Source organism: Tasmannia lanceolata, unplaced genomic scaffold, assembly GCF_043159265.1.
Source record: "Tasmannia lanceolata isolate RefF3 unplaced genomic scaffold, GAP_Taslan_0.1 ptg000005l, whole genome shotgun sequence".
Lineage (NCBI taxonomy): Eukaryota > Viridiplantae > Streptophyta > Magnoliopsida > Canellales > Winteraceae > Tasmannia > Tasmannia lanceolata.
Window position 1 is genome coordinate 21,260,308 of NW_027518682.1, and position 16,116 is coordinate 21,276,423.

Sequence of the window (16,116 nt, forward strand, 5' to 3'; positions counted from 1 at the left end):
AACCGGAATGCCGAATGAAACGGCCGGAACACCGGAACGTTCCGTTCCGGTAGCCAAAACGGAACGGCGACCGGAACGGAATTTATAACTAAGCTTGTGTCACATGTACCAGATTAGAGACAATAACACCAAAAAGGATTTATTGTGAGTTGACACAAACTTTCAATTTCAAATCTTCTCTTTTCTCAATTGCAAAACTTGGCTTCACCTTCTCGGGTTGTTACTTAGGTCATGTTTGGCAGCCATTAATAAAGGTTTTTTTCCAAGAAATATTAGTTTATCAAGTGCTGGCCTAGTTAGTCTGAATCCTCGAAATCACCCGAGTCAACTCCCTTCTGCCTTGGCCTAGTTAGTTTGAATCCCCTATTTTCCTACCAAGACAATTAAAACTTCTATTGAATCTCCTAAGTCATGACCGGATCAACCAACTACTTGACTGTGAGCACTAGTTATGACCAGATCAACCGACTAGTGCGAACCACATTAAGTTTGACTAGGTTTTGCATTCGCCTGTCTGTGTTTTGGTTCACATTCACATTTTGAAACAGTGGTCTAGATCATCTACACATGTGTCACATGTACCAGATTAGAGACAATAACACCAAAAAGGATTTATTGTGAGTTGACACAAACTTTCAATTTCAAATCTTCTCTTTTCTCAATTGCAAAACTTGGCTTCACCTTCTCGGGTTGTTACTTAAGTCCTGTTGGCAGCCATTAAAGGTTTTTTTCCAAGGAATATTAGTTTATCAAGTGCTGGCCTAATTAGTCTGAATCCTCAAAATCACCCGAGTCAACTCCCTTCTGCCTTGGCCTAGTTAGTCTGAATCCCCTATTTTCCTACCAAGACAATTAAAACTTCTATTGAATCTCCCAAGTCATGACCGGATCAACCAACTACTTGACTGTGAGCACTAGTTATGACCAGATCCACCGACTAGTGCGAACCACATTAAGTCTGACTAAGTTTTGCATTCGCCTGTCTGTGTTTTGGTTCACATCCACATTTTGAAACAGTGGACTAGATCATCTACACTTGTGTCACATGTACCAGATTAGAGACAATAACACCAAAAAGGATTTATTGTGAGTTGACACAAACTTTCAATTTCAAATCTTCTCTTTTCTCAATTGCAAAACTTGGCTTCACCTTCTCGGGTTGTTACTTAGGTCCTGTTGGCAGCCATTAAAGGTTTTTTTCCAAGGAATATTAATTTATCAAGTGCTGGCCTAATTAGTCTGAATCCTCGAAATCACCCGAGTCAACTCCCTTCTGCCTTGGCCTAGTTAGTCCGAATCCCCTATTTTCCTACCAAGACAATTAAAACTTTCATTGAATCTCCCAAGTCATGACCGGATCAACCAACTACTTGACCGTGAGCACTAGTTATGACCAGATCCACCGACTAGTGCGAACCACATTAAGTCTGACTAAGTTTTGCATTCGCCTGTCTGTGTTTTGGTTCACATCCACATTTTGAAACAGTGGTCTAGATCATCTACACTTGTGTCACATGTACTAGATTAGAGACAATAACACCAAAAAGGATTTATTGACTTTCAATTTCAAATCTTCTCTTTTCTCTATTGCAAAACTTGGCTTCACCTTCTCGGGTTGTTACTTAGGTCATGTTTGGCAGCCATTAAAGGTTTTTTTCCAAGGAATATTAGTTTATCAAGTGCTGGCCTAGTCAGTCTGAATCCACAAAATCACCCGAGTCAACTCCCTTTTGCCTTGGCCTAGTTAGTCTGAATCCCCTATTTTCCTACCAAGACAATTAAAATTTCTATTGAATCTCCCAAGTCATGACCGGATCAACCAACTACTTGACTGTGAGCACTAGTTATGACCGGATCAACCGACTAGTGCGAACCACATTAAGTCTAGATTAAGTCTGACTAGGTTTTGCATTCGCATGTCTGTGTTTTGGTTCACATCCACATTTTGAAACAGTGATCTAGATCATCTACACTTGTGTCACATGTACCAGATTAGAGACAATAACACCATAAAAGAATTTATTGTGAGTCGACACAAACTTTCAATTTCAAAGCTTCTCTTTTCTCAATTGCAAAACTTGGCTTCACTGTCTCGGGTTGTTACTTAGGTCATGTTTGGCAGCCATAAAAGTTTTTTTCCAAGGAATATTAGTTTATCAAGTGCTGGAGGAGTGGAATAGGGAGAGAATTGAGAGGGCATGAGTGAGGAGAAGGTGAGAAGTGGAATAGGGAGAGAATTGAGAGGGCATGAGTGAGGAGAAGGTGAGAAGTGGCTGTAAAATAGAGGGGAAAAAACTAAGCAAGAAAGAGTTTTTGTTATCCTTATTTTTCAGCCACTACACAGCCATCTTCCGCTACACACCATCTTCTCTCCGTCTCAATTCTCCATCTTCCACCCTCCGTACCCTTCTCTCAACACTTTGCGAAACTAATATTCTATTAAAAAAAAAATCATGGTCGCCAAACATGGCCTTAGTTGTTGGGAGAGTGTCTTGTTTATCAGGGTAAGAAAGAAAAAAAAAAAATGGAAAGAACTCATTTTTTGGTTTTAGGAAAGGAAAATGATATCAGCACTAGTGTTTTGGCATTTCGGCAGTAGCTCCTTGTCCTTTAGTACTTAAAGGGCTGTCAACAGGGTATTACAGTTCCCAAAAAGCTCCTACAAGCCAATTAAAATAGAAAAGACAAGATAGGAATGCGGGTATCAAAAAAATGAAAATGTTGATATCTATAAAATGTACTTTTCATTATACGATCAAGGTATGACGGCAAATGAGAGGTTTTTTCTTGGGATTTTCACTTGGATTTTTTCTCGGATTTCTCTCACGTCCAGTCTTGGTTGAGAGGGCAAGGAAATGGTTGCAGTTTGTGGGTTTTGTGTTAATTCATTGTGATCTTTGTATTTCGATTTCTCATAGAAGATCATGTTCGCATCCACAGACGTAGGCATCTTGACTGAACCAAGTAAAATCTTAATGTTTATCTTATGGTTTCTGTTTACTTCTACTTTTCCGTTTATTTGTGACATGAAATCTCGCATCCCTTGCTATATAAAATAAGGAATAGCCTGTAGTGTCAGTTTGGGGGCGCAATCAGCTTGCATTTCGTTCCATTTTGTGTTTAGACAGGAAGTCTGCAATATGGAAAGGCCTTTTAGATGGCAGTTTGCACAGCAAGGCAAGTAGGTTGCACATTCAAACTGACAACAGTGGATGGAGAGGGAATTGACAGTTAAGTATGGAAGCATGAGATCTATTAACTGTACTTCTTGTATGTTTATTTATTTTGTACATTTAAGTTCCTCAAATGAAATTCAAAGAATGCTGTCTTATTGTTGTAGATTGAAAATGAGGTCACCCTTGCTTACATATATTTGGTTGGATGCCATTTGCAAACCAGTTGACAAAGGAGGTTTGTTGAGTTTTGCAGTTAAATAGGATGGAGATTTCTGACCAGAAACAATGGTATTTGAATTAGCATATCCGATCAAAGAATGATTCGAACATGGCTTCTTGGAAAGCTCTTTCTGAAATCACAGCCTCCAGTCCAGTGTATGGAAAGATGTTAAAGAGAGCAAAGACCTCTTGTCAAAAACTCATGAGTAGTCAAAGGTAGATTGATTACAGACTACTTATTTGGAATTCCACAGACCTGTAAGTTGTTAGAAGAGCTTACAGAGCCTTGAGTAAGACGTAAGGTCAGCTGAGCAATCAAAAATTATTCATATATACTAATTAAATGGCCATGGGATCTGAAAATTCAAGCATTCAATAGATTTCTCACGGCAATGATCTCATAACTTCTGTAGAAAGATTGTATAGAGTTTGTCACATTCGAAATAAAAGAATCACACAAGCATGATGATGGCAAGTGGCAACACATTAGGAATAACAGTAGATTAAAGCCTAAGACAGGATCTCGAACATCACCAGAGACCCTATTCTGGTAACCAAGTTCTCCAGCCCCGTTTTAATATGAAATTATTTGCATATCTAAGGAGCTCTTTGGACATCTCAAAAAATTATTTGCATATAATCATAAATGAAAATGGTTTTGAAGTTAGATACGTATGTGCAAATAAAAGTTATAATAGGTTTAGAAATGATGTAGTTAATGAATTCCAAAGGCCTTGAAGTTTTATGGGTTTTCAGCGGTTCTCACAAGTAATGCAGCAGGTCATAAATAAATACTAAGAAGCCATAAAGTTTTTTCTGAGTTCTGTGGTTCTCACAAGAAATGAACATCATAAATAATTCCTACAGCTAAGCTGACAAGGTCTTCTGATGAATAGAAAAAGGAGGAAGGAAATACTAGCAAGGTGGCTAGAATTTCCCTGAAAGCTGCAAATGATTTTTTATTAGTGGTAGGTTTGATATTGAAGCCCTTAAAGCATCCATTACAGAATATGCCATTTTTTTTAATAATATTTTTTTTCCATACGCAACGACAAAACCCTGTTCTGATCTGCTCACCTCCCCAAAAACTAGGAAATACAGCAAAGAGTTCCATAATACTGTTTTATGGAACATGAAAAACGCCTTTAAATTAAGGATTAGCTATTGAGATGGCACTTTCAGATTCCACGAAACTAAAATATATAAGAAAATGAGCATTTTCTCCTTCTAGTTAATTTGTTGCAGTAGCTATGTTCATGGTGTGGAAAATTCCTGACACCCTTTTATGGGTAAACCCAGATGGAGGCAGGTTGAGACCAATTACAAGTCCTTTCACTTCAATTCGTCCTGTTTAGGTTTACTGAACTTGAAGCATTTGGTCAAGGCATAATTACCTGGTCCATGGTCAGCTTCATATTCATGGCATGAACTGTAGTTTCTTGTACTGCTGAAGAAATTAAGAGGCAAACATCAAAGACTAACATGCCTAATTCATTAAATCAGTTTCTGGTTTGGGGAGGTTGATAAGTATTGATCAATATCAATGAAGGACACTAATGCTCCAAAACAACATGAGCAATATAGCTACTACTGGATTTTGGTGAATTTCTAGCCAAAGAGGTGGATTCCACCCTCGGCTTGCCAATATCAATCCTGATCTTCAAGGGCTAACTCTCTTTCAATGAATCTATATGTGCGATAACAGAAAAATTCGAGATTCAATGCACCTCACCCCCTATGTTGAGCATCAAGCATTCTATTCGATCTGCTACAGAACAACCTGTACCCAAAACTAGATCAACTAGCATATGTGCAAGTTCAGTTAATGATACACCATTGCCTTGCCAAGTACTTCACAACATCCCCAGGATAAAATTTTGACCATTAAGATTCAATGAGGACAAGATAGACTTGTTCTGGAATTCCTTAGTTGGGTGTTTGTAATGAGCCAAGAAGATTCACAACCAGCAAGAAGAGTCAGCGATAGAAAGAGAGAGGTGCCAGCTAGACTTAAGGATTACATGTAAAGAATAAGAATAACAGAATCAGTTAGGAAGTTGTGGAAATTAGTTAGAATTAGATAGGTTATTACATAGGCTATTTACATAGGCTATAAATAAGCAAAAAACAGAGGAGGAGGGGATATGAAACTTCTGTAGAAATTGTTTCTTGAATGGGAGGTTCTGGTGCCTCGAAACCAGCTATGTAGTTTTTTTTTCTGTAATAATATCAGACATTACTTCATCTTCTTCTTCAACAATTCTTGTTGTTCTTGCAAGTTTCTTTCTGAAATATCAAATATTACTGTCTTTTCTCTTCTTCCTCAACAGTTGTTGTTGTTCTTGCATTCTTTTCTCTGAATTACAACTAAGCTCCTAACATTTGGTGCTTTCATTGTCTTCTCACCTCATGGCTGAGAATACTAGTTTGAAGAGCTTAGATGATGCCATCAAGAAACTAATCGAAGTTACATCCCCACAGGAAACAAGATTACAAAATCACCAAGAAATAGCTATTGAGCAACAAGATGTTTTGCTAGACATTTCCAATAAACTAACAGCTCTGGATGGTAGAGTGAATCAATTATCAAGAAGAGTTGAACAAGGGGAACGTCTTGCAGGGGCGCAAGATGAGAATCAAGAAGCAGTGCAGGATGGAAATCATGGACTAAGAGATGGGAACAACTTTGGGGGGTTTTCTGCAAGACAATTAAGATTGGAATTTCCTCAATTTGAAGGCATTGATCCTGCATCTTGGATCTCATAAGCTAACAAGTTTTTTCGATTCCATCATACTGTTGATGAATTGAAGTTGGAAATAGCCTCATTTCACTTGGATGGGAAGGCCTACGATTAGTTTCAAGCTATGGAGAGAGAACAATCTTTTGATTCTTGGAATCGACTCGCCGGAGCTCTGCAAACCAGGTTTGGTCCATCCATTTATGATAATCCTCAAGGTAAATTAGCTAAATTGATGCAAACTTCTACAGTCGGGAATTACCAAGCTGAATTTGATGCTTTAGCCAATCGAACAATCCATCTACCTTCTCAATTTTTAGTCGATTGTTTTGTATATGGATTAAAACAAGAAATCCGTAATGAGGTACAAATTCATTTGCCTACTTCTTTGTCTCAAGCCATAGGTTTAGCAACAACGGTGGAAGACAAAATTAACGATGCCAAGAAGATTATCTACAAACCCAATTTCAAAACTCCTTTTCTCTCTGTATCTCATTCCATAAATGATAATTCGACTGGGGGTACTTCTTCGTCAGTTCCCAAATTCATTCCACAAAGTGGCCCAATTAAAAGATTGTCTGCTACTGAATTACAAGTTAAAAGAGATAAGGGGTTGTGTTATACCTACGATGAGAAATACAATCCAGGTCATAAATGCAAGAATAAGCAATTGTTTTTATTTTGTAATGACGATGAGTGTCAAGAATCAGATACAATGGATTGAGATGACGATACATTGTGGCTCAATCAGGTTCTTGAAAAGTCTGACAAGAACCAAGAAATCTCTTATTATGCCTTAACAGGTCAGATTCATTCCAAAACTTTGACGGTTAAGGCCAATATCAATGGGCGTCAAATCGTAGTATTAATCAATGGGGGCAGTTCTAATAATTTTGTTCAAGACAGATTGGTGCAGTATCTACAGATTCCAATACTTCAAGGTTTGCCATTTCAGGTTATGATTAGTAATGGGGAAAGGTTGGAATGCTCAGGAATCTGCAAGAATGTTGTTCTCGCTATGCAGAATCATAAATTCCAAGTAGATCTATTTGTTCTTCCACTCAAGGGGTCCGACATTGTATTGGGCGTTCAATGGTTAGAATTATTAGGCCCAATTATCTTTGACTATCAGAGGCTTACCATGGATTTTCAATGGCAATATAAGGAAATACATTTACAAGGAGAGAACAGGCTCACTGAGGAGCCTATGCAATTACATAGCTTCAAAAGATTAACTACAACAGCAGGGGTGGATTTATGTTTCCAATTACAGCTTATTCAGCCCGAATTAGCTGACAACCATCTTACTATTAATCAGGATTTAATAGAATTACTGGACAAATTTACTGACGTGTTTTCAGCGCCCAAATCCCTGCCTCCAATCAGATCACATGACCATGCTATTCCTCTGAAATTTGGAACTGTACTAGTTAAAGTCAGACCATACAGGTATCCCCATTTTCAGAAATCTGAAATAGAGAGATTAGTCCAAGAAATGCTTGATAGTGGATTCATTCAGCCAAGTCACATTCCTTTTTCTTCCCCAGTAATCTTGGTGAAACAGAAGGATGGAACATGGAGATTTTGTGTAGACTACAGGGCACTAAATGCAATAACAATTCTAGATAGGTTTCCTATTCCGACAGTAGATGAATTGTTGGACGAGCTTCATGGAACCAGGTATTTTTCCAAGCTTGATTTGAGGTCTGGATACCATCAAATTAGAGTTAAGACAGATGATGTACCAAAGACAGCACTGAGGACACATGATGGCTTATACGAATTTCTTGTTATGCCTTTTGGTCTTACAAATGCGCCATCCACATTCCAATCCTTGATGAATGATGTGTTTAGGCCAATTCTTCGGACGTTTATCTTAGTATTTTTTTACGATATTCTGGTTTATAGTAAATCGTGGGAAGATCATTTAGCACATCTCAGACAAACCTTACAAATACTGCTAAGTAATGAGTTATATGCAAAAAGGAGCAAATGTTCTTTTGGTACAACTTCAGTGGAATACTTGGGCCACATCGTTTCAGATAAAGGAGTTGTTGTTGATCAATCCAAAGTAGCTGCTACTATTCAATGGCCAACTCCTAAAAATGTTAAAGAACTGAGAGGATTTTTGGGCTTAACAGGGTATTATAGACGGTTATTAAGGGTTATGCTCACATAGCATATCCAATGACTGATTTGCTTAAAAAGGGGGGGTTTTCATGGAATACGGAGGCCCAATTAGCATTTAGAGAATTAAAAAGGGGCGGTTTCTTCAGCTCCTGTCCTTGCTCTTCCTAACTATGAGAAACCTTTTGTATTAGAGACTGATGCTTCAGGTTTCGGAATTGGTGCTGTTCTATCTCAAGATGGTCACGCAATTGCCTACTAAAGTAGGAAACTCTCTTCAAAGATGAAGTCAGCTTCCACCTATGTGAGGGAGATGTTTGCAATCACAGAATCTGTTTACAAATGGCGACAATACTTGCTAGGACAGAGATTTGTGATCCAAACTGACCAGAAAAGCCTCCAATCTCCTACTGGATCAAACCGTTCAAACTCCTGAACAGCAACAATGGCTGACTAAGCTAATGGGATTTAAGTATGACATTCATTAAGAGAACGTGGCAGCTGATGCCCTTTCTAGACAACCTGCATTAGACACTCAGTATATGGCATTGTCAGTGCCTTTCTTTGACATAATGGATCAATTAAAGCTTGAGCATGCCTCTAACCCTTTTATCAGAGAGCTCTTTAATGAGATACAAAAGGAGAGTGCCGTTCCTAATGCTTATACCTGGCGACATGGTCTGTTACTATGTAAAGGAAGAATAGTAATTCCAATTGATTCAGGGTTGAAGACAAAGCTGCTACAGGAATTTCACTCATCCCCAGTTGGTGCTCATGCAGGTGTGGCTCGAACCATAGCTCGTATAGCCCTCAATTTCCACTGGCAAGGCTTAAAGAAGGATGTCCAGAAATTTGTGGCTTAATGTATCATTTGCCAACAAACTAAATCTCAGCACAGAGCACCAGCAGATCTATTACAACCCTTGCCTATACCAGAACATATTTTAGAGGATTGGGCAATGGACTTCATTACAGCACTTCCAATTTCGTCTGGTAAGACAGTCATCATGGTGGTTATCGATAGATTGAGCAAATATGCACATTTTAGTGCTTTATGAAGTCCTATTACAGCTACAACGGTGGGTCAAGTTTTTGTGACAGATGTATGTAAACTCCATGGTATTCCCAAGTCCATCGTTAGTGATAGAGATACAGTTTTTCTCAGTCGATTTTGGCAAGAATTGTTTCGATTGTAGGGGACTACTCTTGCCATGAGCAGTGCCTACCATCCCCAATCCAATGGCCAATCTGAAGCTTTGAATCATTGCTTGGAAATGTACCTCAGAAGTTATGTCTGTGACTGCCCTACGCAATGGACGAAATTTCTGCCATGGGCTGAGTTTTGGTACAATACGGCTTTCCAGTCCGCTGCTTTGATGACTCCATTTGAGGCAGTGTTTAACAAAAAACCGCCTACCATATTACGATATGAGTATGGAACTTCACAATTAGAAGCTTTGGATCAGGAGTTGTTACAAAGAGATATTGTTCTACAGAAGCTAAAAGCAAATCTTCACCGGGCCCAGCTGCGAATGCAACATCAGGCCAATAGACACAGATGCGAAAAACACTTTGACGTAGGGGATTATGTACTTGTCAAACTTCAGCCTTATATGCAGTCCTCGATCGCACAGAGGACCTCCAACAAGTTTGCCCGACGATTCTATGGGCCCTACATGGTGATCAAGAGAATTGGTACAGTGGCTTACAAATTACAGCTTCCGGAGGGGGCTAAAATTCATCCAGTCTTCCATGTTTCTCTACTTAAACAGTTCACTGGGGATCCTTCAATACAACAGATGACTCTACCTGAGTTATCCACAGGAACTCAACCCCTTTGTCGACCTCTCGCTGTGCTTGACCAGAGAATAATTCAGAGGAAGGGTGAAAGAATTCAACAGCTACTAATCCAAGGGGATGGGCTACCGCTCAAAGCTACTTCTTGGGAGGATCTCTCAGTTCTGAAGCATGATTACCCGGAGTTGAACCTTGAGGGCAAGGTTCATTTTCATTGGGGGGCAATTGTAACGAGCCAAGAAGATTCACAACCAGCAAGAAGAGTCAGCAATAGAAAGAGAGAGGTGCCAGCTAGGCTTAAGGATTACATGTAAAGAATAAGCATAACAGAATCAGTTAGGAAGTTGTGGAAGTTAGTTAGAATTAGATAGGTTATTACATAGGCTTTTACATAGGCTATAAATAAGGAAAAAAAACAGAGGAGGAGGGGATATGAAAATTCTGTAGAAATTGTTTCTTGAATGGGAGGTTCTGGTGCCTCGAAACCAACTGTGTAGTTTTTTTTTTCTGTAATAATATCATACATTACTTCCTCTTCTTCTTCAACAGTTCTTGTTGTTCTTGCAAGTTTCTTTCTGAAATATCAAATATTACTCTGTCTTTTCTCTTCTTCCTCAACAGTTCTTGTTGTTCTTGCATTCTTTTCTCTGAATTACAACTAAGCTCCTAACAGTATTCTCTGCATTCACATTGATGAATCTGGAAAAGGTAAATTTTTTATTGGGCTTTGCCTTTTGGGCTGCCCGGTGCGCTGACTGACTCGCATGTCTACTCTTTACCTGCATTACTATCAATAACTTGTGGCCCATCCAACTTCTTGAGAGACCATATGCCATTGTCGTTATAGGAGTCAAAGATGAAGTGCAGAAAGAATTGGAAAAACAGTCAATTTCGAAATTGGAGTTGGCAACTTGGCATAGCGGCTTACGCATGTGTAGAATAGGTATGATGAGCAGAGCCAAAATTGTTGACAAGAAATTTGAGGATAGAGAGCATGAAGGTGTGGATGCCCAGAAATAAGTCACCTCAAATTTTGGTACAAATCAGCCTTTTTAAGGAGATGCTGATTGAGTTTGTCCGTTAAAGGAAGCTCTGATGAGGGACAACCTATGCCCATAGCTGCCCCGGCCCACATTTCAATTTGAGTTTGTTTTGTATTTTGTAATTCGTTATGTGTCTAGCTAGTGAATGCAATTTGCTGAATTCTGTTAGCCATTAGGCCCGTTTGGATGCCGAGAAGATTTTGATTTGGATTTCTCACATTTGCAGCCCTTTTTGCATTGTAATTTGGATCGGATCAAATTCTTGGATTTCTAATTCAGCAACTGACAGTGAAAAAAATCAGATTTCTAAGTTTGTTGTGGAGATAAGAAATTGGAAATCCACAGATCTGGGAGTTTCATTCAACCTCTTTGCTCCTCAAACTCTCCCCTCCACTAGGAAGTATCCCCTTCCCTCTCTGTCTCCCTCTACATGAGCTGCCGGATCTATTCAATTTGTATTCAAAACTCAATTCCAAATCCAAATACAAAATGGAAGGTATCCAAACGGGTTTCGTTTGTCCCATTGAATTGCTAAGTTTCTCAGATCATTCATAGGGTTACAGGTGTAGAAGAGATGGTGATATATAGTTTAAAAGGTAGAATGTTAAGAGCTAAGGATGCAACTGCGTGTGCACCCAAAATTGAAATCTGGGCTTTTCAGATTGTAGTCCAAGGTAACTTTTATACATCCAAATCTTCAAATTAAAGCTTTCAATTTTCTTTAAAAAACGAACCTTTTATTTTCTTCAGCAAGTTACAAGAAGTTTTATCTCAATTTTCTTTTCTGCCAGAATTCTATACAGAAAATTCCATGTGATTTTCCCTCTTTATGCTTCTGCTTAGTTTGCTCAAATTATCAATTTTCTTCTAGTTCAATGCCTCCTTTCTTATTTTTCCAATAATTCCATTTCCTACGCATTTTTTCCTTTACAATTATAACAAGGAATACCGCATAATATTAAATAACTCCAGCAAACACTTACACAGTTGCACATATGAAAATCAATAAATTTATACATATAAAATAACGAGAAAAATAAAAATAAAATAGAAAACCTAGAAATATTCAAACAAAGCGAGGGGAAACGAAAAACAAACATCGCACAGATAGGATTGAGAGAATAACCACGAATTGATCTCTCAAGCACAAGCGCACGGATTTTCAACGGCCACGATCTCTTCATCTGAAATCCTGAAGAGGAGATAACCGACGGTGAGCCCTAAGATGACGGCGATGAAGATCCCACCGTTAAACGACATGACAGCGAGCATCAAAAGATATCCGATGGCCGAATTTACGCCGAATAGTAAGGCAACAGAGAATTTTGCAGAATTTTTGTTGTTGTAGAGCCTGGGGAGAAGAAGTGGAGTATTGATCAACGGCGATGGTTTGATACTGGCGAGGATCTTGAATCGGAGCCGTCGATCTTCCATGTATTGGTAGAATACGGAGAAGAGGAAAACCGCGATGAGAGTTAGAGCGTAACTCGGCCATGAATCGGTCTTCCACGAGTCGAAGAGGAGAGTCACCTTCTTGCCCCAGTAAAAGGTCATATGCATCATCTTTTCCTAGAGAGAGAGAGAGAGAGATTGCTTTCGGGGGATTAAACGTGGAGAAACACGTTAGAATGGCGAGAGAGATGAAGGGGAGAGATTTTAGTTTTCTTAGTGTCTGAAAATGCCCCGGACAGTTTTCATAATTGTAATGATGCCATCAGTTGTTTATTAGCTAAAATTAGTGAGATCCGGACCCTTTATTTGGTGGACCCCATCAAAGAGATGCCATGACCAGAAAATTGCACTTACTGTATGATGATTGACCTAAACCATTCGTTTGTTGGTTGGTCCCCACCAAAAAAATTATCAGCCAAACTATCCTGACCCTCTGATATATTTAGATCGGACAATCCAAATTCAAGCTATTCATTCATCTAGTCTGCCCTACACGTAACATAAAAAGTCTTGATGATCCTATGCTTTTATAAGGGGTATTTTGGTTATTCCATGTAAAGAAAAGGGGCTTTACCAAAACATGCGGTATTAGAGGACATGGCTAGGCTACTACACTGGATACGAATAGTACAATCTCTGAAGTTGTACAGTTGTACTACATTGGAATACTACTAGGTTGGGCATGTTCAGATATTTCACCTAAACATGAGGGGCAAGTTCGAAATATTACCAAACAGAGTGATAAAGTTGGGTGCCAACGAGTCAGCTGAGCTCCACCTTGCATACCTTTCGTCAAAACCAAGGATAACCACGTCATTAGAACTTGCGCTTTCCCACCAATGAGGCCGATTGGCTGCCAACGAGTCAGCTGAGTCTCCTCTGCATTAATATCTCGCTTTTCACTTTTAGTGTAGGGATTATGTGATTGAAAAACAAAATTGCTGACGGCAGCCACTATTAAAAACAGTTGGTTCTGTGCGACGGACGTTAGATCACCTCTCCACAAATGACCCATGTGGCCCACCCTCGTTCTCAAAAATCGGCAACATGCAAGAATCCATGCAGTAACGAAGCAGAGTAACGGTGCTTAGGTGAGAGATCGGTGTGGGGGTCTTTTATAGAGGAGTCCTAGGCTGTTTGAGATACTTGCATACGTGGGAGTCTTTCCTTATTGGATGACTTTTCCATGGAATTAGTTTCCATGCTTATCTTGATGATCGCTGAGTTTCCTCATTGGAATCAGTTTTCATTCAGACCTCCGAACTTCTAGGAGAATTGTCGTGCTAGGTTCAGTAGTGCACTCTCCTTTTTGCTTGGGGTTGCTATTCATGGAGATGGAGAGACCTTTTTACCCTAGTTACCTAAAAGTTAAGTTCGGTTGCCAAAGTGGGCTTGGTGCCATGTACCAGGCTCTCATTGGATGGACGGATTTTACCTTGGGTGCAACTTGGCAGGGTTCAACCTGAACCCATTGAGTTCAACCCAATTTGGGTTGGCGTTTCCTCAGGTTGGGTTAGGGTTGAGAAAAGCCAATTTGATTTAATATCGGGTGGGGTTAGAGTTGAAGTCTTAGCCAGTTTGACCCGAATCCAAGCCTGGGCTCATGTTGGTGTTTCCTCGCATTGGGTTAGATTAGAGTTGGGAAAGAACCTGATTAAATTTGGGGTTGGGTTAGGGTGGAGGCTTTGGGCAGCTCGACCGGAACCTGATGCTATTGCACCTAATTTTATCATGATTTCCAAAGTCTTAGGTTTATGTGTTTTTTATATTTTCTTCTTTATTTGCCCTGAGTCAACTCTAACCCAAGCTGGGTTACGGTTACAAGATTTAGAGACGGGTTGGGTGAGGGTCAGCCCTCCTTGACATGAGAGATAATGACAGAAAGTCATGCCAAATTTGTGAAGAAATTGCATTATACTCCTAAAATGACAGGGGAATGATGTTTTATTTGATTTTTCACATCGGCACCGTACGTTGAAAAACCAAAATGCCCATTTGTTCTTCTTCTCTAATTTTTTTTTTTTCCATCTCCACCACCACCAACAACCATCACTACAACTCATAAGAGGAGGGAGAGGAAGGAGAAGAAGAATGGGAAGAAAAAGAAGGGGAAGAAGAAATAAAATAGAAGAATCGATGCCAAAAAAATGGAAAGGGCCAAAAATGGAAAAGAAGGGGAAGAAAGAAAAAGAAGAATCAACGCCTAAAAAAATAGAATATGTAGGAAAAATAAAAAGATAGGTGAAGGAAAAGTTATGATCGAGTAGAAAAAGTTGGGGTCTGGTAGAACAAGGTCTGTTCGTGTAAGAAAAGTGGAGGTTACGTCAGGAAAAGATCGGGTCATGTCGGAAAATGCTGGGGTAGGGTCAGGAAAAGTTCGGGTCTAGTAGGAAAAATTGCGATTGCTTATGAAAAAGTTGGGTTCGAGTCGGGAAAAGTTGGAGCATGTCAAGAAAACTTGGGTTCGAGTAGGGAAAAATTGGAGTCGAAAAGTACGGGCCGAGTCGGGAAAAGTTAAGGACCTTAAGGTTGAGTCGGAAATATTTTACCTGACACGGCTTGAACTTTTCCCAATATAAACCCAAATCTTCCCAACTCAACATGAACTTTTCCCAACTTTTCCTAGTCGACCCTAACTTTTCCTTCTTTTTGCTCTTTTTTCTTCATTTTTTCCGACGCCTTCCATTTTTTCTAGCATTGATTTTTTTTTTCTCATCATCTTCTTTACCATTTTCCTAGTTCGATCCTTCTTTTTCCTTACTCTTCCTCCTCTTTTCTTCATCTTTCTTGTCTTCCTCTTCTTCTTTTTTCATTTTCTTCCCTTCTAACTCTTCTGAGCTGCAGTAATGGTTGTCAGTGGTCGTGGATATGAAAAGGCATAAAAATTAGAGAAAAAGAAGGGATTTTGGCCTTTTTCATGATAAGACGCCACTTTTCAGTGCAAACAATATACGCAACCAGCCAACTAATATTTGAGAAATATAACACAATTTCTTCATAAATTACCCTATATGTTCATTAGGAATATGTTTTGTTGCACAAATTTTGGGCTTTAATACTTGTAATTTTGGTTACATGTTGTGAGTCAAACTACTAATGTAACATGTCTCCCCCACCAAACTACTTTAAAAATTAAAGATTTTTGCTAGTAGAGTCATGGGATTTAGCACTCCACACCCTTTTATTTGGGTAATGACACTCCGCGTCTTAAAAACTACTTAGCTGACAACCATACACTACTTACCACTATTGTCAGAGGAGACTTTTCCCCTGCTATTACACTAGTTGACAACTTCAGTTCTAATTCACCACTCTGCAAGACAACTACGCCTAAAAGATTTTGTCAATGGCCTACAAGATGAGATACAAATATGACCTTCAGAAAATTCCATTAAACAAACTGGGTTTATTTCTATCCTTTGGGACTTGCTATCCTTTGTTCACAGTTTCACGTCCATAACAGCCCAAGGTATATCATACAAGCAGGCAGGGTAGCCAAACCGGGAATTTATTCAAGATAAACATTATCCAAGCAAGGTATCCAATCCAGAGAACAACTTATCG

The 16,116-nt window shown here is 39.2% G+C and overlaps 1 protein-coding gene across 1 annotated transcript; it reads right to left on the minus strand.

Annotated features, from left to right (window-relative positions):
- Window positions 1-12,046: 12,046 nt before the first annotated feature.
- Window positions 12,047-12,737, minus strand: LOC143877937 (copper transporter 5.1-like). The gene has a single exon (XM_077380264.1). The coding sequence runs from the start codon at window positions 12,661-12,663 to the stop codon at window positions 12,241-12,243; it is 423 nt and encodes a 140-aa protein (XP_077236379.1). The 5' UTR covers window positions 12,664-12,737; the 3' UTR covers window positions 12,047-12,240.
- Between the last annotated feature and the right edge of the window lie 3,379 nt (window positions 12,738-16,116).